Raw genomic sequence first — 26,464 nt, forward strand, 5'->3', positions numbered from 1 at the left:
CCACCGGAACTTGGCAAACTGGCTGTTTCTGGCAACCAGAGGACCTCCGGGGGAGGGTGGGGAAGGCCATTTTCACCCTCCCCAGACTCCTAGAGAGGCCCTAGAGGCTGGGGACAGCAAAAAAGGGGCCTTCCAATCCCATCAGAAGTTGGCAAACGGGCCGTCTTCAGCCCCCAGAGGACCTCCGGGTGGGTGGGGAAAGCCGTTTTCACCTAACCCTAACACCCCACCAGATTCCTAGAAAGGTTCTGGAGCCAGATGAGAGAGAAAAATGGGCCTACCGGACCATCACGTACCAGGAGCGGGGAGAGGGGTTGTGCGTGCATGCGTGGGGGGCGGGGTGCATAGAATTAGGGGTGTGGGCACACACGCGTGGGATCCTCCCCACCCACCCGCAGCCCGCAACGGGAAAAAGGTTAGCCATCACTGGATTAGATGCTTTCATTAAACAATCCTTTAAACCCGCAAAAGCTGCCGACTTCTGTCTTTGCAAACCAAAAACATATTCGAACCGTTTCACCATGGGGAGGTGGGGTGTGTGTTAATTCACCGACCAACATCAATCAGATCTGATGGTCCTGACAGCGATTATGCAACAAAACAGCCTAGGACAATTTGATTAGAGGCCAGGAGAAAGTACAACAAATGGCTGTCGCACGTATTTAAAAACTAAGCGTGTGTTTCCTGGAGCTGCTGTGCAATCTTGGGAGAAGGTACACCTTCTTAAAGTTTCACAATCAGGGCCACAGTTGTCCTTTCTCTCTCCCCCGCCACACACAAAGTTTATTCTCAAAAGCTAACTCAAAGCTGCTGAAATTAGCGTGTTTTCCAGTCCAGCGGACAACTACGCAAAAGCTTTCACGGACTTTCCGAAAAAAATAAAAAAAGCCTAGTCAATTTCTAAATCCCCTTTTGCGCTTCGGATTCCTTTCACACTGTCAGATGCGCAAGAGTTGTAACGATACGGTGAGGCACCCGCCACGGGGTTGTTCTCCATTCGAGCAAATAGACGATTACGCAGCCATTGCAGGGAATTTCGGGGAAAGAAAGAAGGCCTCTGGGGTTTTTCTGGAGCAAGCTTGGCTTTTAAACAATTAAAATATACGAGATTCTCTCTGGCAGGTTTGAAAGGTAGAAAGGCAACGCAACTCCCGTTTGTGGCCTCGCTCGAGGGAAGAACAAATCCTAGCTGAGATTTTCTGAGCGTCTGTTTGCTTTGGTATCTGTTCCCCTGCCCTCGGTATTAATACTCCAATTAACTGCTAGCAGAATCTGAGGCTTTTAAAATTCTTTTTTTTTAATTCTTATTCAGGGGGATAAGAGAACCGATGAATGAGATCACTGCCTTGTTGGAGCAAAGACCCCAACTCTCTGGTTGGGCGCAGAGGTGGGTTTCATCAGATTCTGATCAGTTCTGGGGAACCAGCAGCGGAAATTTTGAGTAGTTCAGAGAACCAGTAGTAAAAATTCTGACTGGCCCCGTCCCCCCATCTATTCTCTGCCTCCCGAGTGCCAGCTGATCAGGAGGAAATGGGGATTTTGCAGTAACCTTCCCCTGTTGAAATAATCTTTTTTTTAATCCCACGAACCACCAAGTTTATTTTATTTATTTTATTTTTTTATTTTATTTATTTGTCACAACATTATATACAGGAACATATATTGAAAGGAAACAATAGGACAGGAACGGTAGGCACTTTTGTGCACTTATGCATGCCCCTTATAGTCCTCTTAGGAATGGGGTGAGGTCAATGGTAGACAATTTTTGGTTAAAGCTTTTAGGAGTTGGAGAGGAGACCACTGAGTCAGTTCATCTACTTTTTCCTTTGAACCGCAGAAAGAGAGTCACAGGCAAACATCAACCACTCCTCCGACGGTTTAAACTTCTTCTTGGATCAAAACTGCTCAGCCAAGCTGTAAATCTGCCTGCGAGTTTTCAAGGAGGCGGTGACTTAAAACACAACACACAACTCACTTTAGTTTTCAGGATTTTCTTCCTGATTTGCTTCAGAAAAACACGTGAGTTGAGCTGCTGCTTTAAGGAGAAGTGGGGGTGGAAAATTTCTGCATTTCTTCCTGATTTGCTTCAGAAAAACACGTGAGTTGAGCTGCTGCTTTAAGGAGAAGTGGGGGTGGAAAATTTCTGCATTTCTTCCTGATTTGCTTCAGAAAAACACGTGAGTTGAGCTGCTGCTTTAAGGAGAAGTGGGGGTGGAAAATTTCTGCATTTCTTCCTGATTTGCTTCAGAAAAACACGTGAGTTGAGCTGCTGCTTTAAGGAGAAGTCAAACTAGAGTCTTGGACTTTAAGAGAGCTAATTTCAATAAACTTAGAGAGAGCTTGAGAAGGATTCAATGGATGAGAATCCTCAGGGGGAAAACAACTCAAGAAGCTTGGGAAATTTTGAAAAGTGAGATTATAAAAGCACAGTCTAACACAATACCAATGAAGAAGAAAAATAGTAGATCACAAAAGAAACCAGCATGGATGCATAAAGAACTATCTGACAAATTGAAAGACAAAAAGGACAAATATAAAAAGTGGAAAGAGGGGCAAATAACTAAGGCAGAATATCAGCAAATAGCCCGAGCCTGTAAAGATGAAGTGAGGAAAGCTAAGGCTCACAATGAACAAAGGCTAGCGACAAAAGTAAAAAATAACAAAAAAAGCTTCTTCCAACATGTTAAAAACAAGAAAAAAGTCAAGGAAACAATTGGCCCATTGCTGGGAGAAAGTGGCAAGAAGATGACAAGCAACAGGGAGAAAGCAGATCTACTTAACTCATATTTTGCATCTGTCTTTACACAAAAGGAAAAAAACAATCCAACCTATCAAAAACAGCACTACAAAAAACAGATTAGAAACACAAGTTAAAATAGGGAAGAAAATGGTAAGTGAACACCTGTCTACCCTAGACGAGTTCAAATCACCAGGACTGGATGGATTACACCCCAAGGTTCTGAAGGAACTGGCAGACGTGATCTCAGAACCACTGAACTATATCTTTCAAAGATCCTGGAGCACAGGGGAGCTGCCAGAGGACTGGAAAAGAGCTGATGTAGTTCCCATCTTCAAAAAAGGAAAAAAAAACCAGATCCAGGAAACTACAGACTTATCAGCCTGACCTCAATACCGGGGAAGATTCTGGAAAAGATAATCAAGCAACGAATCACCGAACACCTAGAAGCAAACAAAGTAATAACCAAAAGCCAACATGGGTTTGTCAAAAACAGATCATGCCAGACTAATCTTATCGCATTCTTTGACAAAAAGGACAAATATAAAAAGTGGAAAGAGGGGCAAATAACTAAGGCAGAATATCAGCAACAGCCCGAGCCTGTAAAGATGAAGTGAGGAAAGCTAAGGCTCACAATGAACAAAGGCTAGCGACAAAAGTAAAAATAAAAAAAAGCTTCTTCCAACATGTTAAAAACAAGAAAAAAGTCAAGGAAACAATTGGCCCATTGCTGGGAGAAAGTGGCAAGAAGATGACAAGCAACAGGGAGAAAGCAGATCTACTTAACTCATATTTTGCATCTGTCTTTACACAAAAGGAAAAAAACAATCCAACCTATCAAAACAGCACTACAAAAAACAGATTAGAAACACAAGTTAAAATAGGGAAGAAAATGGTAAGTGAACACCTGTCTACCCTAGACGAGTTCAAATCACCAGGACTGGATGGATTACACCCCAAGGTTCTGAAGGAACTGGCAGACGTGATCTCAGAACCACTGAACTATATCTTTCAAAGATCCTGGAGCACAGGGGAGCTGCCAGAGGACTGGAAAAGAGCTGATGTAGTTCCCATCTTCAAAAAGGAAAAAACAGATCCAGGAAACTACAGACCTATCAGTCTGACCTCAATACCGGGGAAGATTCTGGAAAAGATAATCAAGCAACGAATCACGAACACCTAGAAGCAAACAAAGTAATAACCAAAAGCCAACATGGGTTTGTCAAAACAGATCATGCCAGACTAATCTTATCGCATTCTTTGACAAAATGACAAAATTAGTAGACCAGAGGAATGCTGTCGATATAATTTACTTGGACTTCAGTAAAGCATTTGATAAAGTAGACCATAACCTACTACTAGATAAAGTAGAAAAATGTGGGTTAGACAGCACCACCACCAGATGGATTCGTAACTGGCTGACCAACCGCACTCAAGGTGTAGTCCTCAACGGAACTACATCCACATGGAGGGAAGTATGCAGTGGAGTACCCCAAGGCTCTGTTTTAGGCCCAGTACTCTTCAACATCTTCATCAATGACTTGGACGAGAGGATAGATGGGGAACTCATCAAATTTGCAGATGACACCAAGCTGGCAGGAATAGCCAACACTCCAGAAGATAGGCTCAAGTTACAGAAAGATCTTGACAGACTTGAACATTGGGCGCTATCTAACAAAATGAAATTCAACAGTGAAAAAGTAAGGTTCTACATTTAGGCCAAAAACAAAATGCACCAGTACCGTATATGTGGTACCTTGCTCAATAGTAGTACCTGTGAGAGGGATCTTGGAGTCCTAGTGGATAACCATTTAGATATGAGCCAGCAGTGTGCAGCAGCTGTTAAAAAGCCAACACAGTTCTGGGCTGCATAAACAGAGGATAGAATCAAGATCACGTGAAGTGTTAGTACCACTTTATAATGCCTTGGTAAGGCCACACTTGGAATATTGCATCCAGTTTTGGTCGCCACGATGTAAAAAGATGTTGAGACTCTAGAAAGAGTGCAGAGAAGAGCAACAAAGATGATTGGGGACTGGAGGATAAAACATATGAAGAACGGTTGCAGGAACTGGGCATGTCTAGTTTAACAAAAAGAAGGACTAGGGGAGACATGATAGCTGTGTTCCAATATCTCAGGGGCTGCCACAAAGAAGAGGGAGTCGGGCTGTTCTCCAAAGCACCTGAGGGTAGAACAAGAAGCAATGGGTGGAAACTGATCAAAGAAAGAAGCAACTTAGAACTAAGGAGAAATTTCTTGACAGTTAGAACAATTAATAAGTGGAACGACTTGCCTTCAGAAGTTGTGAATGCTCCAACACTGGAAATTTTTAAGAAAATGTTGGATAACCATCTGACTGAGATGGTGTAGGGTTTCCTGCCTGGGCAGGGGGTTGGACTAGAAGGCCTCCAAGGTCCCTTCCAACTCTGATGTTATGTTATGTTATGTTAGTTCGCTTGTGTCGTTTCATACTCTAAAAGTTAGTGCGTTTTTTCTGAACTTGGTTTCCTCTTTAATTTGGAGCCAGGAGGCTCCGTTTTCTCTCTGCTTCAGTTCTACCCCGATTTGAGTTTATTTATTTTATTTATTTATTTTATTTGATTTTTATACCGCCCTTCTCCCGAAGGACTCAGGGCGGTGTACAGGCATAATAAAACCGACAATACAATATACAAATTTAAAATACGATTTAAAAAACTTATTTTAAATTAGCCCAATAATTAAAATTTACCATACTAAGAAAACCCCGTTTAAAATTAATGAATTTAAACATTAAAATCCCAATTTAAGCCAGCCCTCGCTGGATAAAAGATGAGTCTTGAGTTCGCGGAAATGTCCAAGGTCGGGTATTTGGCGAAACCCGGGAAGTTCGTTCCAGAGTGTGGAGCCCCACAGAGAAGGCCCTTCCTGGGGCCGCCAGCCAGCTTTGTTTGGCGGACGGCACCCTGAGAAGTCCCCCTCTATGGGAGCGTACGGGTCGGTGGGAGGCGTGTGGTAACAGCAGGCGGTCCCGTAAGTACCCAGGTCCTAAGCCATGGAGCGATTTAAAGGTCATAACCAACACCTTAAAGTGCACCCGGAAGGCCACAGGTAGCCAGTGCAGTCTGCGCAGGGGCGGTGTTACATGGGAGCTACGCGTAGCTCCTCTATAACCCGCGCAGCTGCATTCTGGACTAACTGAAGCCTCCGAGCGCACTTCAAGGGGAGCCCCATGTAGAGAGCATTACAGTAATCCAAGCGAGAGGTAACGAGCGCATGAGTGACTGTGCATAAGGCATCCCGATCAAGGAAGGGGCGCAACTGCCGAACCAGGCGAACCTGGTGGAAGGCCCTCCTGGAGACGGCCGTCAAATGGTCTTCAAGCGACAGCCGATCATCCAGGAGGACACCCAAGTTGCGCACCCTATCCTTTGGGGCCAATAACTCGCCTCCAACAGCCAGCCGCGGCTGCAGCTGACTGAATCGGGGTGCCGGCATCCACAGCCACTCCGTCTTGGAGGGATTAAGCTTGAGCCTGTTTCTCCCCATCCAGACCCGTACAGCTTCCAAACACCGGGACAGCACTTCGACAACTTCATTGGGGTGGTCTGGGGTGGAAAAGTACAGCTGAGTGTCGTCAGCGTACTGCTGGTATCTCACCCCAAAACCACTGATGATCTCACCCAACGGCTTCATGTAGATGTTGAACAGCAGGGGCGAGAGAATCGACCCCTGTGGGACCCCACAAGTGAGGCCCCTCGCGGTCGACCTCTGCCCCCCTGTCAACACCGTCTGCGGCCGGTCAGAGAGATAGGAGGAGAACCACCGATATAAGGTGCCTCCCACTCCCAATCCCCCCACCCGGCCCAGCAGGATACCATGATCGATGGTATCGAACGCCGCTGAGAGGTCTAATAGGACCAGGGCAGAGGAATATCCCCTGTCCCTGGCCCTCCAGAGATCATCCACCAATGCGACCAAAGCTGTCTCCGTGCTGTATCCGGGTCGGAAGCCGGACTGGAACGGGTCTAGATAGACATCTTCATCCAGGTGTTGGGGCAGCTGTCGCGCCTCTGCCATTTCAACACCCTCCGCAACAAAGCGAAGGTTGGAGACTGGACGATAATTACCCAAAATAGCTGGGTCCAAAGAGGGCTTCTTAAGGAGGGGTCTCACCACCGCCTCTTTCAAGGCGGCAGGGAAAACCCCATCCAACAAAGAAGCGTTGATAATCCTCTGGAGCCAGCCTCGTGTCACCGCCTGAGTGGCCAGTACCAGCCAGGAAGGACACGGGTCCAGTAAACATGTCGTGCCGTGAAGCCTCCCCAACAGCCTGTCCACGTCCTCGGGAGCCACAGGGTCAAACTCATCCCAAATGTGCTCAACAAGACGTGCCTCCTCTCCCTCGCTTGGATCATCCCAAATTCGGTCCAGACCGTCCCTCAGCTGAGCGATTTTATCGTATAGATAACCACTAAACTCCTCGGCTCGTCCCTGCAAAGGGTCATCCCGCACCTCCTGATGTAGGAGAGAGCGGGTCACCCGAAACAGGGCGGCCGGGCGGTTATCTGCCGACGCAATGAGGGTGGGCGTGGGGCGCCTCGCTTCCCTCATTGCCACTAGGTAGGTCCTAGAATAGGTCCTAACTAGTGTCCGATCAGCTTCGGAGCGACTGGACCTCCAGGTGCTCTCTAGGCGTCTTCTCCGGCGTTTCATCTCCCTCAGCCCCTCGGAGAACCAAGGGGCCGGACGAGATCTACGCCGGGTCAGAGGCCGCAAAGGCGCGACACGGTCCAGGGCCCCGGCCGTGGCCCGCTCCCAGGCCACGACCAGTTCCTCAGTCGTGCCGTGGGCCAGATCCTCAGGGAATGGCCCAAGCTCCGTCTGGAACCTCTCAGGGTCCATCAGGCGCCTGGGACGGAACCACCGTATAGGTTCCGTCTCCCTGCGGTGGTGAATGGCGGTTCGGAAGTCTAGGCGAAGGAGAAATGATCCGACCATGACATTGGTTCTGTTACTAAATCGTCTAATACCAGATCATTTAACCACTGTCCAGAGATATAAATCAGATCCAGCATGCCTCCCCCCATGTGCGTAGGGCCATCATTTACTCGAATCAGGTCCAAGGCCGTCATGGAAGCCTGGAACTCCCGAGCTGCCGTCGATGCCAAGCCAACTGATGGCAAGTTGAAATCCCCCATGACTATAAGTCTGGGGGTCTCAACCGCCACAGCAGCGAGTACCTCCAACAGCTCGGGCAGGGCTGTGGTCACGCAGCAAGGAGCCAGGTACGCGATCAACAAGCCCAACTGATTCCTATGGCCCCACCTCACATAGAGGGATTCACAGCCGGCAATCTGAGGAACAGTGGCCTCCCTCGGCTCTAGATCTTCCTTAATAACAACCGCCACCCCCCCACCCCTACCTTGGGCCCTCGGCTGATGAAATGCTCGGAAACCTGGAGGGCACAACTCAACAAGGGGCACCCCCCCCTCCGGGCCCAACCAGGTCTCCGTAATGCCCATAAGGTCCGCGGACTCCCCCTGAATAAGATCACAGATCAGGGGAGCTTTATTAACCACGGACCGGGCATTACATAACATCAGCCGAAGATCCAAGCTCTGAGGATCATGGCCTCCTGAGGAACGGGTAGGAACTGAGGGGCCGGAGCACGTGATCGCCTTCAGACATCGAACACGTGCTCCCAGGTCTCGATACGGCCCCCCCCCTCCGCCATATCTGCCTCTCCCACTAACCACACAGATGGAACCACAATTGTCACCTGGAACATCACCCTCCCCCGGAACCTTCGGACCTAATAACACTCCGCCGCAAACATGCGCAGTGACTGGCCCCACCTCGACGGGCTACCCCAGCTCCCGCCTTTCCTCCCCCTTAAAATTTCCTTAAAATCCCCAATAAAAACGACTAAAAGAGTTCATTAAAATCCCTAAGCCTCCTAGATTTCGCATGCCATCTCTCGGGTTCCAAAACCCGTCCTCAAGATGTGCCCTCGATAATGTGGAGGGCCAGACCTAGAGAGGGAGTCTCGAGGGCAAGAAGGTCCGCGTTGAAAATCTTCGACAGGTAAATAAAAATACAAATACAAAACGGTCAGCAGTCCATCCAGGCCGGTGAAAATGTCAAGGTGTTATTGTAGCGCGGTTATTATAGCAAGGTTAGGCTCCCTGGCTGGCGAGATGAACCGTGGACTTCCAGGGCTCCATGGGGCCGTTATTCTGTCCCCAAACCCAAACGGTCTCACTTGCCCCAGGTACAGATGACTAGCCATTCTCCGTCAAGTCAATCAATTGGTGTTAAAGTCAATATAGGCCTTGATGTCAGGGGCTCCATACCCAGTTGCTCCGACACTCCAGGCCAGATTGAACAATCCTAGGCCGAGCTGCCGAGGGTCTAAAAGAGGGCCAGCCACACCTCCGAGTCCTCCTCCGAGGGGCGAAACCCTCCAGATGGCTACATCTGACCCTCCGCCACTACCACTCAGCGATCGATCTTCTCGTCTCTCCTCCTCCCTGGCATTGATGGAATTGATGGAAAGACCGTTCTCAGGCATTGTTCGAAAACCCTCAGTTTGCCTCTCCTAAGATATTTTCAATCTGTTTTGTATTTATAGGGCCACATTACTTAAATCCCACAATCTTCGCTATCGGTTCTCCCGAACCGGCATGAATTGGCTGAACCTGGATCACACTAGTAATTAAAACATGAATACAGAGGTATTCAATATGCTGGCTTAAGAGAAAGCAAGGAGGTACGGTTTCAATTACATTATATCCTTTATGGATTTGGGAGCGCATTATATTTGTTGTGAAAACACATTATCTTGCAGGTCTCCAGTATTAAATATCAAGTAAACAACTCTGCTGTCTAAGGCAAGACTTACGTATTACTTCTGTCTAGTCTCAGGTTAGCCTAAAAGAGAGAGGAAACCATTCCCGATCAGCATGTTGTAAGTGCCCTTTAAGATTTCAACCGATTAATTTCATTTTATCTGTAGAAATGGGCTGTTAAGCCATTTATTTATGGTGTGAGGAGATTCAAGGCAGTGCTAAAAGGACAAAGCAGCCTAAAAATAAATGAGGACTTATTACAAGCTGGCAGATTTGTGGATCGACTGTATCCAGCCAAATAATTTTACAATCCTTTAAGAAATGCAGACAAAATACTGTATGCTTTAAGTTGGAAACAAGGAAAGTGAGAGAGAAGAGTATTTGGCTAGGATCACAGTCCAAAAATGCAAAAGACATTTCTTTGCAAGGCGCTGGGAATGTTATGGCATGCAAAATGTTCCTTAACTTACCCCGCCCCCCAAAACGAAAAAAATAAAATCAACTTGGAGGGGTTCTGAAGACCACAATGCAGAGGGCGGAAGGAATTATCTTGAAGGCCAAGAACACTTCAAACCCAAGAATACACTAAGACAGAAGCTTGTCCACCCCAAGGACCCAGACATAAACTGAGCAGCGTGGTATATGCAGGACTATGCAGTGAGCCATGGGCAGATCTTTACATTGGGGAAACGAAACAGCCACTTCACAAACGCATGGTGCAACCTAGAAGAACAAACACATCAGGACTAAATCCAGCAGTCCATCTGCATTTAAAAGACAAAGGCCACTCTTTTGAAGACAACAAAGTCCATATTTTGGACAGAGAGGACCACTGGTTTGAAAGAGGGGTCAAAGAGGCCATCTATGTCCAAATTGAACACCCCTCTCTCTACAGAGGGGGAGGGATACAACATCATATCCAATTTCATGTCCAATGACCTAAGTGCCAAAGCCCACTGCAACTACATCGCAAAAAAGGCTTTAAGAGTTGTAAACCTAATCTTACGTAGCTTCTTCTCCAGAAACACTACACTACTAACCAGAGCTTATAAAACATTTGCTAGACCAATTCTTGAATACAGCTCGCCTGTCTGGAACCCTCACCACATTTCAGACATCAATACAATTGAACGTGTCCAGAAATATTTTACAAGAAGAATTCTCCACTCCTCTGAATACAACAAAATACCTTATGCCACCAGACTTGAAATCCTGGGTTTAGAAAATTTAGAACTCCGCCGCCTCCGACAGGATCTGTGTTTAACACACAGAATCATCTATTGCAATGTCCTTCCTGTTGAAGACTACTTCAGCTTCAATTGCAACAATACACGAGCACACAATAGATTTAAGCATAATGTGAACCGCTCCAATCTTGATTGCAGAAAATATGACTTCAGTAACAGAGTTGTTAATGCTTGGAACACACTACCAGACTCTGTGGTCTCTTCCCAAAATCCCCAAAGCTTTAATCAAAAACTGTCTACTATTGACCTCACCCCATTCCTAAGAGGTCTGTAAGGGGCGTGCATAAGAGCACAAACGTGCCTACCGTTCCTGTCCTATTGTTTCCTTTCATTATATCCAATTAATATAGTTATTACATACTTATGCTTATATATATGCTTATATATTATATAGTTATTTTCATGCTTATGCTTATATATACTGTTGTGACAAAATAAATAAATATATAAAATAAAAATAAAATCAACTTGGAGGGGTTCTGAAGACCACAATGCAGAGGGCGGAAGGAATTATCTTGAAGGCCAAGAACACTTCAAACCCAAGAATACACTAAGACAGAAGCTTGTCCACCCCAAGGACCCAGACATAAACTGAGCATATGGTTTCCAGGCCTGACACATGGTATATGCAGGGCTATGCAGTGAGCCATGGGCAGATCTTTACATTGGGGAAACGAAACAGCCACTTCACAAACGCATGGTGCAACCTAGAAGAACAAACACATCAGGACTAAATTCAGCCGTTCATCTGCATTTAAAAGACAAAGGCCACTCTTTTGAAGACAACAAAGTCCATATTTTGGACAGAGAGGACCACTGGTTTGAAAGAGGGGTCAAAGAGGCCATCTATGTCCAAATTGAACACCCCTCTCTCTACAGAGGGGGAGGGATACAACATCATATCCAATTTCATGTCCAATGATCTAAGTGCCAAAGCCCACTGCAACTACATCGCAAAAAAGGCTTTAAGAGTTGTAAACCTAATCTTACGTAGCTTCTTCTCCAGAAACACTACACTACTAACCAGAGCTTATAAAACATTTGCTAGACCAATTCTTGAATACAGCTCGCCTGTCTGGAACCCTCACCACATTTCAGACATCAATACAATTGAACGTGTCCAGAAATATTTTACAAGAAGAGTTCTCCGCTCCTCTGAATACAACAAAATACCTTATGCCACCAGACTTGAAATCCTGGGTTTAGAAAACTTAGAACTCCGCCGCCTCCGACAGGACCTGGGTTTAACACACAGAATCATCTATTGCAATGTCCTTCCTGTTGAAGACTACTTCAGCTTCAATTGCAATAATACACGAGCACACAATAGATTTAAACATAATGGGAACCGCTCCAATCTTGATTGCAGAAAATATGACTTCAGTAACAGAGTTGTTAATGCTTGGAACACACTACCAGACTCTGTGGTCTCTTCCCAAAATCCCCAAAGCTTTAATCAAAAACTGTCTACTATTGACCTCACCCCATTCCTAAGAGGTCTGTAAGGGACGTGCATAAGAGCACAAGAGTGCCTACCGTTCCTGTCCTATTGTTTCCTTTCATTATATCCAATTAATATAGTTATTACATACTTATGCTTATATATATGCTTATATATTATATAGTTATTTTCATGCTTATGCTTATATATACTGTTGTGACAAAATAAATAAATATATAAAATAAAAATAAATCATCTATCTCCAATCTACAACACAACTCCTTTCAGCAGTTGCAAGAAGGGTTCACACCCATTTGCACCACTCAGGTGACCCTGAGGACACAGATAAATCTCCAGGTGGCCTCAGCAACCATCTAAAAGGATGCAAATGACCAGCTGTCTGCAAAGGTGTATCAATCCTTCCCTTTCCCACCATCCAGTCAGAGCTGAAGAAGCTTCCTGGATAAGAAGCAAAACATCAAAGAAAAACCAGAAAGTCCAGTAGCCTCTTGAAAAAGCACTTTTGGAAGTTCTACAAAGACAATGGTCAAATAAGGTCTTCAACCCCAGCAACAAAAGTATCTCGAGAAAACATCTCAGATAAGTTCTTGCCTGGTTCACAAGAAGATACACCCAGATAGGAGAAGAACATTCAAAATTTTGGTACTGTAAGCTGTTTCAATAAAAGCACAGGTGGCTTTTGATTTACGACTGCAATTATAATCCCAGAATTTCCATCGCTAAGCAAAGCGATTGTTCGATGTGTCACGCCCAGTTTTACAACCTTTGTTGCTGTGGTTGTTAAGTGAATCCTTGCAGATGGTTAAGTGAACCATCCTGATTTCTAGCCTGGGCCTTTCGCCAGTACCTGTGAGAGTTCCTATCTCATGAAATTTACACTTTGTAAAAATGTCTGAAATGAGAAACCGAAGAAAAAGATGGTGAATCCGTCCGACTTTGCTTTGAAATCTCGGTTTCTTAGGAGATGACTCAAGAATGTGTGGGGTAGTTAATACTCTAGGAGACAGAGAGAACATTAAAAATGTTCTCTGTGGAAGTGGGCTGGAAAATAATAGAAGAAAATAAGATTTTAAGCTGCGTCAACACAAGTAGAGTTTTCAAATTGCGGGGAATAATAGACCGATCGGATTACTCAGTCCTTAGTTCAAGTGATCAATTAGAAGGATCATATACTAGGATAAGTGGTCATTTACAAGCCAAGGTCTGTTTTTTTATCAATCCAGGAAGCACCACAGAATAAATATCTAAATTACTGGACAGCAGAGTCCAGCTGCAATTTGCCGGATGCATTCAGGCTGAGGTTGGATAGCCAATTAAAGGTTCAATTTTAATTCCTGTAAAGCAGGGGTCCCCAACCCCAGCGCCGTAGACTGATCAAACCCCGGGCCATGGGAGATATGGGCAAGCATGTGAAGTTCCACTTGCAGGCATGTGAAACTCCACTTATGCGAGTGGAAGGCGCTTGCAGTCATGTGTGAAGTTCCATCAGCGTGAATGGAGCTTCGCGGACAAGCTTCGTGCCCTCTGCTCAAGCAAGTGGAGCTTTGAAAAGAAGGAAGAAGGAGGAAGGAAGAAGGAAGAAGAAAGAGGAAGAGGAGGAGGAAGGAAGGAGGAGGTGGAGGTGAAGAAGGAGAAAAAGAGGAGGAGGGAGAGGAAGAGGAGAAGAAGAAGGAAGAAGAAGGAGGAAAGAGGAAGGAGAAGGAGGAAGGAAAAAGGAGGTGGAGGTGAAGAAGGAGAAGAAGAAGAAGAAGGAGGAGGAGGAGGAGGAGGAGGAGGAGGAGGAGAAGGAGGGAGGAGGAGGGAGGAAGGAGGAGGTGAAGAAGGAGAAGAAGAGGAGGAAGAGGAGGAGGAGGAGAAAGAAGAGGAGGAGGAGATGGAGGAGAAGAGGAGGAGGAGGAGGAGGAGGAGGAGGAGGAGGAAGGCAAAACAGCCGTTTGATATGGCACAGCGGAAAACATTTCCTGGCCAAAGTCTTCTAAGGTGTCTTTATTGCTGAATAAAAATCTCTTGTAGAAGGCTTCCAAGGAGCCCAGTAAGATTTCTTCTACATTATCCTTGAGTGATTCTGGAATTGGATGTTCCCAGTTCTAAGGCAGAAGACTCCAAGACGTCAGTGGAGGCCTTGATGGATGGAAAGGAGGTTGGGGCAGGAAACAGAGAATTCCCAACAGACAAGGATCAACCAAGTCAACTAAGTCAATGCTGAGACCGAACATTGTTTCTCAGGACAAATCAAGAGGAACAGCTTTCCTATCTTTACACCAAGAGAGGTGAGAAAACTGGTTGTCCTGAAAGGAGGGGGAAAATGATACTATTGTGACCTAGGCTTCCTTAGAAAACATAAAGCACAATCTAAGTTCTGGCAAACTACTTTTATTCATACGGCTGTGAATTATTTTCATTCCAACTCCGAAAGACTTCTCAAACAGTCTTTCAGGGGAGTGTTTACAAACACCCACCTTATCTCCCTTGGAATGCTGCCAGAGAACTAATTGCAACATGCAGGACAAGGCCAAACTTGGCAGAGTCAAACAGAACTTTCTAAAGCTTGAACCGACCAGATGAATGAATTCCTTCCTGCAAAAGCTCATGTCCTCTTTGCTCCTCTTTTATGGGCGGGGCCAATCATCTCCAAGCCTTACTCCCAAGTCGACCCTGTTTCCTTAATTGTTCTTGTGTTCTGGCAGCTCTGCGCAGGTGCACACTGGAAACAGGCTCCCACTGTTCTTCCTCCTCACTGATGTCAGACTCCGGAGACTCCGGAGGCAGCAAAGAAGTACCAGATGGCCTTGGCCCCCTCTCTGCCTCCAATGCAGAGCCCTTGTTCGAGCTTTCCCCAGCACCCAGAACTGGCCCATGTTTCTCCCCAACCTCCTCACTGTCCGAATCTGCTGCCAACTCTGCTGGATGCCGCGGGCCCCAACAGATACTTTGGAGAAACGCAACGGATGTTGTATGCTTAGAAAAAGAAAAGAAACCCTCCATCCCACAAAGCGATCAAATGGTAGACTATTAAACCGATAAATGGATCCATCTAATATAAAGGGAAGGAAGAAACAATGGAACTATTGATATGCAAAAGCATGCATCTTGAAAATCTATCGACGTGAGTCACATCCTCTTTTGCAAGAGAAAAATCAATATTCCCCCTGACACAAATGACTCCACAAAAAAATAGAAAGTCCATTATTTACCTCGGCCTACTATCCTTCTTCGGGATAAATATGTATATATATATATTTTTAAAAAGAGATAGAGAAGAAACTTTCTGTGGAAGAAAAACCAAGTGACGAAACTTTGGAAGTGCCTTAGAAGTAACAGAGTGGTCCTGTTGGGACTAACCCAGGGCTTAGCCTGGAAACCATAGGAAACAATAGATGGAACCCAAAAATTATGGAAGCTCTTGTATCTTGAAAAGGAACCAAGGGGTCCCTGAATCTGGCTGTTAGGAAAAACTGAGGGATTGTCAGGCAGGAAAAGCCCACATGTGATGGTCCAATTAAATGGATTTATTGCTAAAGGCCCATGCACAGGAATCTTCTCAACTCATTGTTAACACCTGCTAGGAATTAGATAAAGTTGATGGAATTCAAGGGGAGTTTTGATTTAGATTGCTTATGGCTACATAGGGATTGTAAACTGCTGCCTCTTTTAATTCCACCTCCAGGTTCCACCACTCCTCTTGCATAGATGGTACTCAAAGCTTCAAAACTAGCGGTGGAGTAGTACACCTCTACTAATCTTTCTACCACGTGAAGGAGGAAAGGAAAGAGGGAGCAGCCTTTCCTCACTCATCCTAGATCAGTGATGGCTAATCTTTTTGTTGTCACGTGTCAAAAGCACACATGCACACACCCATAATGCAATCCGTGCACGACTCTCCCCTGGGCACCCTGCCTCCTGCGCATGCACGCATGACCCCCTATGCTCACCCTGCCCTCACACATGTGCACATGACCTCCCATGCTCCTCATGCCCCCCACACCCTCCCACATCTCCCGCATGCACCCCATCCCCCATGCATGCACGGCAAAGACCCGAAAACCAGCTGGCCAGCAGGAGGTACGTGTGCATGTGCGGTGGACCTGAGCTGGAGTGACAGCTCATGTTCCCAGAGAGAGGGCTCTGTGTTGTGCCTCGTCCTCCCTCCTCTCCTCAGCCGGGCCCCTCCCATATCCACCTGGGCCTGTTATCAGACTCCGAGTCTGATAATGAAGATGAACGGCCTGTCATGCCTCCAACCCCCGGCCCTGGCCCCATGCCCGGAGAGGAGGTCAGGAGTGAACAGATAAGCCCGATAAACTTCACTCCTACAGCGTGTGAGCAGGAAGCCAGCCATGTGCTGGAATTACTGATAGCAGATCCAGCTGAAGAGAATTCAAAGTGGGAGGATCCTCACTTCCGGAGATCTGAGAGGCGACACCAGCAGAAGGAAGAGAGGGGCAGGCCTGGATAAATGCTGAGTCATGGAGCCACACCCACAGCCTATATAAAGGACCTGCTTTTGGCATTCCAACCTTGAGTCAAGCAAAGTCTCATCTAGTTTGCTGCTATCGCTGAAGTCACAACTTGGACTCCTGCCTGCCCTGAGAAACCTCGAAGGAATTTGACAAGCTGCAGAGGCTTCGTTGCCACACTTGATATGGACTTCCTAGACCCGGTCATCGGAGGGGGAGTGGGACACGACACTCTGCGTGCCACCTGTGGCATGCGTGCCTTAGGTTCGCCATCACGGTCCTAGATTATCCAGGTTTTGGCATTGACAAACCACAGCCCACCCAGAACCCTGTGGCAGAGCTTCCAAACACAATACAGGTCGTCCTGGACTTACAGCCATTTGTTTAGTGACTGCTCAAAATTACAACGCCACTGAAAAAAGTGGCTTATGACCATTGTTCACACTTATAACCATTGCAGGATTCCCATGGTCACGGGATCAAAATTCATATGCTTGGCAACTGGCTCATACTTATGACATCCCGGGGTCCCGTGATTTATTTATTTATTTATTTATCACATTTGTATACCGCCCTATCTCCCTAGGGACTCAGGGCGGTTCACAGGCAGATAAAAAAGATACATATAAATACAAAATAAAATAACACTTAAAAAACTTATTCTACATGGCCAAATTTTAAAAACAATATAAAATAACCCATTAAAACCAATATAAATTTAAAATCTAATCCAGTCCTGCGCAAATAAATAGATGTGTTTTAAGCTCGCGGCGGAAGGTTCGGAGGTCCGGAAGTTGACGAAGTCCTGGGGGGAGTTCGTTCCAGAGGGTGGGAGCCCCCACAGAGAAGGCCCTTCCCCTGGGTGTCGCCAAACATCACTGCCTAGCCGACGGCACCCTGAGGAGTCCCTCTCTGTGAGAGCGCACGGGTCGGTGAGAGGTATTCGGTAGCAGTAGGCGGTCCCGTAAGTAACCCGGCCCTATGCCATGGAGCGCTTTGAAGACGTTCACCAACACCTTGAAGCGCACCCGGAAGGCCACAGGTAGCCAGTGCAGTCTGCGCAGGATTGGTGTCACACGGGAGCCACGAGGGGCTCCCTCTATCACCCGCGCAGCCGCATTCTGAACTAACTGAAGCCTCTGGATGCCCTTCAAGGGGAGCCCCATGTAGAGAGCATTGCAGTAATCCAGACGAGACGTCACGAGGGCGTGAGTGACCGTGCATAAGGCATCCCGGTCTAGAAAGGGGCGCAACTGGCGCACCAGGCGGACCTGGTGGAAAGCTCTCCTGGAGACGGCCGTCAAATGGTCTTCAAAAGACAGCCGTTCATCCAGGAGGACGCCCAGGTTGCGCACCCTCTCCATCGGGGCCAATGACTCGCCCCCAACAGTCAGCCGTGGACTCAGCTGACTGTACTGGGATGCCGGCATCCACAGCCACTCCGTCTTGGAGGGATTGAGCTTGAGCCTGTTTCTCCCCATCCAGACCCGTACGGCCTCCAAGCACCGGGACAGCACCAAGTGTGACCTTCTGACAAGCAAACTCAGTAGGGAAGCCAGAGCTACTTAACAACTGCAGGGACTCATTTAACAATTGTGGCAAAAGGTCATACAATGGGGGAAAACTCACTTAACAATTGTCTCACTTAGCAACATACCATACTTTTTGGAGTGTAAGACGCACTCCCCCCCAAAAAAAGTGGGTGAAAGTTGCAGTGTGTCTTGCCAGCCCCCACCCTTCAGTCATTTTTGGCCTCTGCGTGTTGTGTTTTCGGCCTCCGCACACCCCATTTTTGGCCTCCGTGCATTGCATTTTCGGCCAGTTCCAGGAGGCAGGGATTGGCAGCAGCGGTAGCGTCAATCCCCGTTGCCTGGAACTGGCTGAATATGTGATGTCCGGAGGCCAAAAACAGGGTGTGCAGAGGCCAAAAACACAATGCGCTGAGGCCGAAAATGTGACAAGCAGAGGCGGCAATGGGCTCTGGCGATCCTTGCAGCCTGGAACAGCTGATTGGCGGTATTCCAGGAGGCCGATCCAACCGCCAATCAGCTGTTCATGCTAAATCAGGCTGCAATAACTTGCTGAAGTTGACCAGGCTGTTTGCTGCAAAGACGCTAACCGGATGAATACCGATGGATGCTGGTAGGCAGAGGCAGAATTTTTTTTCTTGTTTTCCTCCCCAAAAACTAATGTGCGTCTTATACTCCGGAGCGTCTTATACTCCAAAAAATACAGTAAATTTGGGGCTGAATTTCATACGTCAAGAACTACCTGTATGTCGTGTGTGTGAAACAAATCTCATCTTCAATCCAGGGGTGAAATTCAATTACCTTCGCTACCATTTCGCAAATGGGAGTGCGCTCGCACGCAACCCCTCTGTGCACATGCAGGAACTTCTGCACATGCACAGAGCATCAAAAACGGGACACTATGACGTCCAGGCGGGTGTGGCGGAGCCTCCTGGTGCTGCTGCTACAGGTTTTCCCGAGCCGGATAGAACTGGCTGCATTTCATCACTGCTTCAATCCCACGGACTTCTCTACTGATCATCGGTGGCAACCTAAAATCCCCTGTCCGTTGAGCTTCCTGCCAACTCAATGGGAACATCTGTTTGGCAGAGGTGAGAGGTTCACCTCTGGAGTCTTGCTGGGAAATGGGTCAGAACCATCGCAGTCAAAGAAATGATATTTCAGGGACTTACTTTCGGAGAACGGCAATTTCATTTTCTATGCTGCTTTCCTTCCCTTTCAGGGCTTTCTTGGGGATGCACTTCACTGCAAACAGTTTTCCACTGCTCCTGTTTTCAGCCAGGACGACTTCGGAAAATGCACCACTGGAGAAAAAAGGAGAAAAAAAACACATACCAATATATATATATATATATATTTCAACTCGTATATGTGTTGAAAGCAGAACGTAAGCAGGGGTGGGGCTGCTGGGGGGTTTGCAGGGGTTCGGGAGAACCTCTAGTTAAGATTCTTTGCAGTTCGGAGAACCCCCCAAATCCCACTCCTGCCTGGCCCTGCCCACCCCTCCCTTTCCCAGGAGTCCCCACACGGCCCATTTTGGATGCAGGTAAGTGCAGGGTGCACACAGAGGCTCAGGGAGGGCAATAAATGGGCCTACCAGAAGTCCAGGAAGGTCAGAAGTGGGCCAGAGGGCCTCCGGAACCTGGGGAGGCCATGTTCATCCTCCCAGAGGCTTGAGGAAAGCCTCCGGAGTCCCAGGAAGGCAAAAATGCGCCCCCCACCCCGCCGTGATGCAGGAAGCCGACTAGGCCACGCCCACCATGGCCGCACCCACCCAGCAACTGGGCAGAGAACCCCTTGCTAAAATTTTTGAAGCCCACCCCTGAATGTAAGTATCCTGATCAGTGCTTTTCCGCACCGAATGCAGTTTTAGCCACATGATCGAAAAATCTCGCAGCGCACATTGTATTCATTCTCCAAAAAAATGTCTTGCCCGACACAGAAGAGAGACCTCTCTTGCTGGGTCTTTTTTTTTTTTTTTTTTGATTTGATGAAGGCACAGTTAGAATAACCACAAGTTGTGAAGGATTCCTCAGAACTGTTCATTTATCAACATTAACTTGTGGTTGTCCTAATAGGGCCTTCATCAAATCCCTCCCACAAAAAGACGCAGCAGGATCTTCTCCATAACAGAAAAAGATGAGAACAACAAACGAAGCAACATCGTTGTTCCACACGTTGCAAGAATATCTGAGGAAGATTTTCAACCAATACAACATACATTTACACTTTAAACCAGTGGTTCTCAACCTTTATAGTGCTGCGACCCCTTTGATACAATTCCCCACGATGTGGCGACCCCAACTGTAAAATTATTTTTTTTAGGCAGCGATCTCAGCGCACCTCAGCAGCCACAGGAGGGGGGGAAAGCAGCAAACTGTTTTTTTGAATTGATCGCACCTGAAGCCGTATTGGCTAGCGATTTGAACTGCTTGCGATTGCCTTGAGGACGGAGGCATTAAAGCGGAGACTCCTCCCCTATTAAGTTTATCGCGCCTGAAGCCGGATTAGGCTAGCGATTGGGAGTGATTGCAGCTGGCTTGAGAGGGAGACATCAGAGCAAAGATTTCTCTCTTTTTTAATTCATCGCGCCTGAAGCCGAATTCGCAATTCTTCGACTCGCAAGTACACTTCCCATATTTCCGATGGTCTTAGGCGACCCCTGGCAAATCGTCATTCGACCCCCAATGGGGTTGCGACCCACAGGTTGAGAACCGCTGCTTTAAACCCAAGACTACACTAAGGCAGAACCTTGTCTGCCACAAGGATAAAAACACCCAGACACAAACTGAGCAATGTGATATATGCCGTACAATGCAGTGAGACATATACAGATCTGTACATTGGGGAAACAAAACAGCCACTTCACAAACACAGGGCACAACATAGGAGAACGAACCTATCGGGACAAGATTCAACAGTCCATCTGCACCTAAAAGACACAGACCACTCTTTTGAAGACAACAAAGTCCACATTTTTGGAGATAGAGAACCACTGGTTTGAAAAAGCGGTCAAAGAATCCATCTATGTTAGTATGGAACACCTGTCCCCCCATAAACTGATGGGGAGGGATAAGAAACCATCTATCTCCAATTTATAATGCAGCCCTTGCAACAATTCCAAGAAGATTCCACAACCAATTGCACCCTGATTGAGGTGACACAGAGGGCACAGATAAACCCACATGTGACTTCATCTCAGAGAGAGTACTAACAACCAGATGACTGGAAAGAAATACACTCCTTACACGCACAAGCACACACATCACATAGGATGTGAACCTATCCTTCTCTTCTCGCACCATCCAGTCTCAACTGCCAATATCTGTCCCCCCACCATCAGAACTGATGAAGCTTCTTGGATGAAAAGTGAAACAATTTCTTTTTCTTCTTCCCCAAATAAAAAGCAGTTTACCGGCCATGTGAAGAAAAAAGCACCTTTGAAACAACTATGACCTGGATTATTGAGAATCTCCAAAGAGCTCCAAGAAACTAGTTGTGGTCTCTTCGAAGACATTTACCATTTGCAACTTCCTTTGATCTCCCAGTGTCATTTTCTGTTAGAAATTCTGTTTTAGATAAAGCAGTACAGAGCAAAAAAAGAGCACAGTCACCATGTGCTTTACTGCTCAACTGTTTAACTGTATCAAGAAAAAGGAAACTCTGCTTAGAACAAAAGAGCATAGATTATATATCACAGATCCAAACTTGTAAATACTTCCATCTACTGGCTGAATGCTACTGTAGTTGTTGCATAGAAATGCATTTCAACAATGGATTCCAACATTTCCACATAACATTATGATTGGGCAGAGAAGGGGAACCTTTGCACAGCAATCCTTTCCAGACTTGGCTGAGCAACCTGGTGTGATCTCATCTAGTAAAAACTTCTAAGCACATTCCATAGCAAGACTTATCTCTGTCTGGGTCAGACAACCAAGATTTGTGACCCACAGCCCAGACTGAAGGATACATTCCCACAATGTATCTATCGGATGTTTAAAGTCAATCAACCAGGAGTGAGATGTCATTCCAGTGCTAAATTGTGATGTAAATATAGAGCAAAAGGGCACATCCTTACATTTTTTTAAAAAAAAATTACGGGCATGCTATTTGAAAATGTGTCTTTCAAAATTGTGTGTGTGTGGCACCACAAAATTTTAGTACCTGTTCACCTTCATAGTAGACATAACACCTACACATAGGAGGGGAAGGGAGGGATGGGCGCTTCCATAATTGATGTCAAACATACCGTGACCTCATCAAGCAAATAACACAAAAGTAATCCAATTGTGTCAACATATGTTAATGTCCTGGCATGCAGGACATCATCATGGCTTCTTGTTGTTGTTGTTGTTCAGTCGCTAAGTCATGTTGGACTCTTTGCAACTCCATGGACCATAACACATGAGGCTTCACTGTCCTCCACTCTTTCCTGGAGTTTGTTCAAATTCACGTTCATTGAATCATGACCCTATCTAACCATCTCCCCTTCTGCTGTCCCCTTCTTCTTCCATCTTCCCCAACATCAAGATCTTCTCACTTGGTGACCAACGTATTTGAGCTTCAGCATCTGTCCTTCAAAAGGACAGTCAGGGTTGATTTCCTTCAGGACTGACTGATCTCATTTTGGTTTCTGGTGGCCATCAAATTCTGGAGAGATAAAAAAATGGTGGGTAAACTTCCTACTCTTCTCCCACAAGGTCCCTATCTGGGTCACCTGGAGGACTTCTTTCCCTATCACAGCGTGAGCCTCTCAAATAGACACTCTCTCTCTCTCTCTTTTTTTTTTGCCAACAGTGGGCTAAACAGCTTCAAAGCATCTCCAAAATTATTTTAGTAACTTCTGAAAGGGTGAGAGATGCTTTACACCTCTATCCGCCTCCTGTTTTATCTTTAAATTCATCACTTCCATTTTTATCAGTAGCTCATTAAGCCCAGACAACTTTCTAACATCCCTTTCTTCACCTGATTTGCATCTGTGACATCCTCCGAGGGATTTTCCTGCCTGAATAAGCCTTGCCCTTTGAGATTCACACAGGTCTAGTGACACAACAGGCGTTGGCAATCTGACAAGGGCTGCCTTGAAAGGAAAGGGCTTGTCAGAGGAAGGGTGTGGCTGAATCCAGCGAGGAAACAAACAAGCTGGAATGTGATAAAATAGGACATAAATTGATTTCTCTGTGACTTATCAAACCTATTCGCTGTAGTGATATATATATATATAGAGAGAGAAACAGACAGACAGAAAGAGATAGTAGAGATAGATAGATAGATAGATAGATAGATAGATAGATAGATAGATAGATAGATAGATAGATAGATAGATAGACAGATAGATGGATAGATGGCCATGATATATGCTCATTTGTGTCAAAATACACTGTCTTATGCCAAATGATGTAAACACTGTCATTTTCAGTCAAACCTCAATGTATACAACCCTTATTATATACTTTATGGAGAAGTTTTTGATTTAACAGACAGTTCTTTGATTTAATGGTCACACCTCTGATTTAATGGACACCGCATGGAAAAACAATGCCTGTTGGATCAGAGGTGGGTTTCAGCAGGTTCTGACCAGTTCTGGAGAACCGGTAGCGGAAATTTTAAGTAATTCAGAGAACCGATAGTAAAAAAATTTGAAACCCATCACTGTGTTGGATCCAAACACAGCTAAACCAAGTTTTCTTAAACCAAGGTTCTTCTCTGTTAATTATCCTCAAAGCAACTTGCTCCTATAAGCAATATAACATCCTACTTTCCCAAGCCATTCCTTTCCAACTGCAAAACATCAAATTGTTTGTCACCTTCTACTTATCTTTCAGCTGTTTCCTATAATTCATTGCTCAAAGAGATGTCTTCAAAAGCTTTCTACCGCAAAACCACGAACCATCAAAAGGCACTCTGAGAAATATCAGCCATCAAAACCACCCACAGATATACACCCTGAGTGCAGCCTGAGCTGCAAAAAAGCTACAAGGTGATTGTCTCATAACTGAAGGCTGCACAATAACATCTCTATGCCTTGACACTGGGCCTTTCTCCGCAACATCCCATTATCAAGTCCAAAATTCAACTTCATATCTGCTCTTCTACTTTTCTGGACTTTGACATCCAATGCTGATCACCCCACTTCCCATCTCCATATGAGGATTTTGTAGTGCTTTGGGGTTGAGGCCCCAAAAAGATCTCTTGAGTCACTCAAGGGATCAAACAGAAATGTCCCAGCTGTTTTCAGGAGTGAGTTTGCAACTGCCTGTTTGGTCCGCCAGCAGCCTGCAGAGCTGGCAAGCCGAGTCGGAAAGTGAGGAGGCTGGGGAGGACAATGGGCCAGTCCTGGAGTCAGGGGAAAGCCCGGATCAGGGTTCTGCATCGGAGGCAGAGATGGGACCAGGGCCATCTGGGAGTGATGCATGGACTCCGGAGCCTCCAGAGGCAGACAGCAGAGAGGCAGAGGAACAGGAGGAGCCTGTTCCTAGTGCACGCATGAGAAGAGCTACCAGGAGGCAAGAGCAGCTGAAGCAAATGGACGACTTGGAAGTAACGCCAAGAGATGATTGGTCCCTCCCATAAGGCTTAAAAGAGCAGCAACAAGCTGTTGGGTTCTTTGTAGAAAAGCAATGTTGATTCCATTGCTTCTTGTCAGCGTCTCTTGAACTTTGTGGGGATTTTTGCCAAGAAAAGCCTTTGGCAGATTGCCAAAGACAACAAAGGTTGGTGATAAGGCCAAAGGACTGTTTATGAAGAATTTGTTTTGGACTAAGCTGAGAATGAATTGATTCTCAGCTGTTTTAATAAAATATGTTTGTTCAGGACTAATTGTGTTTGGTAATCACTACTTGGGCCTCGGTCACAACACTGCCCATCCTTCATGCTCCTATGTATAGGTAGTCCTCAACTTACAACAGTTTGTTTAGTGACCGTTCAAAGTTACAACAGCACTGAAAAAAGTGACCTATGACTGCTTTTCACATTTATGACCGTCTCAGCATCCCCATGGTCAGGTGATCAAAATTCAAAGGCTTGGGAACTGACTCACATTTATGACGGTCGCAGGGTCCCAGGGTCATGGGAACCCCTTTTGCGACCTTCTGATAAGCAAAGCCAATGGGGATGTCAGATTTATTTAACAACCGTGTTAGTAACTTACTGACTGCAGGGATTCACTTAACAACGGTGGTGAGAAAGCTTGCACAATGGGGCGAAATTCACTTAGCAAATGTCCCCCTTAACAATCGAAATTTTGGGCTCGATTACGGTCATAAGGTGAGGATTTCCTGTATCTCTGGGAATCAGCTCCAAAGCACCACACAGCCATCATGGATATGGCGTCCTCGACTTATGACCTCAACTGAGCCCACAATTTCGCCAAGATGGTTGTTAGCTGGAGTTTTGCTCCGTTTTATGACCTTTCTTGCCACCGTTGTTAAGCGAATCATCACAGTGGTCAAGTTAGTCACACGGTTGTTAAGTGGATCCGGCTTTCCCATTGACGTTGCTTTGTCAGAAGGTTACCAAAGGGGATCACGTGACCCTGGGACACAACAACGGTCATAAATATGAGTCAGTTGTTGAGTGTTTGAATTTTGATCACTTGACAAAACTCTCATTGTGACTATTAGAGCAGGGGTCTCCAACCTTGGTGACTTTAAGCCTAGAGGACTTCAACTCCCAGAATTCCCCAGCCAGCAAAGCTGGCTGGGAATTCTGGGAGTTGAAGTCCTGCAGGCTTAAAGTCGCCAAGATTGGAGATCCTATATTAGAGATAAATTTTCTTTTTCTTCCACCTGTATAAATATCTTTCTCTGGATGAATTCCTTTTGAATCAAAACCCAGCTATTCTGTTTTATCTGATTTCTGGTATTTTTAACTCTCTCATAATGTTGAGTTCCCTCCCTCCCTCAACTCTTTCATAAAAATCACACATTTTTATGTTGTTCGCAATGCAACCACCGGGTTACTTATGGGACCGCCTGCTGCCACCTATAGCCTCCCATCGGCCTGTGCGCTCCCATAGGGAAGGCCTCCTCAGGGTGCCATCAGTCAAACAATGCCGACTGGCGACCCCCAGGGGGAGGGCCTTCTCTGTGGGGGCTCCAGCCCTTTGGAATGAGTTGCCTCCGGGGTTGCGTCAACTCCCCGACCTCCGGTCCTTTAAAGGCGAGCTCAAGACTTTCTTATTCCACCGTGCGGGGCTA

The 26,464-nt window shown here is 46.2% G+C and overlaps 1 protein-coding gene across 2 annotated transcripts in view; it reads right to left on the bottom strand.

Moving 5' to 3' along the window:
* The window catches only part of CAMK1D (calcium/calmodulin dependent protein kinase ID), a 218,362-nt gene that overhangs the window by 95,339 nt on the left and 96,559 nt on the right, over positions 1-26,464 (bottom strand). For both annotated transcript variants that reach the window (XM_058191375.1, XM_058191376.1), the window contains exon 2: positions 19,436-19,567. In XM_058191375.1, coding sequence (XP_058047358.1) covers positions 19,436-19,567 — 132 coding nt within the window. The remainder of the gene's footprint in view (positions 1-19,435; positions 19,568-26,464) is intronic.

This window comes from Ahaetulla prasina, chromosome 7 (genome assembly GCF_028640845.1).
Source record: "Ahaetulla prasina isolate Xishuangbanna chromosome 7, ASM2864084v1, whole genome shotgun sequence".
Taxonomy (NCBI): Eukaryota; Metazoa; Chordata; class Lepidosauria; order Squamata; family Colubridae; genus Ahaetulla; species Ahaetulla prasina.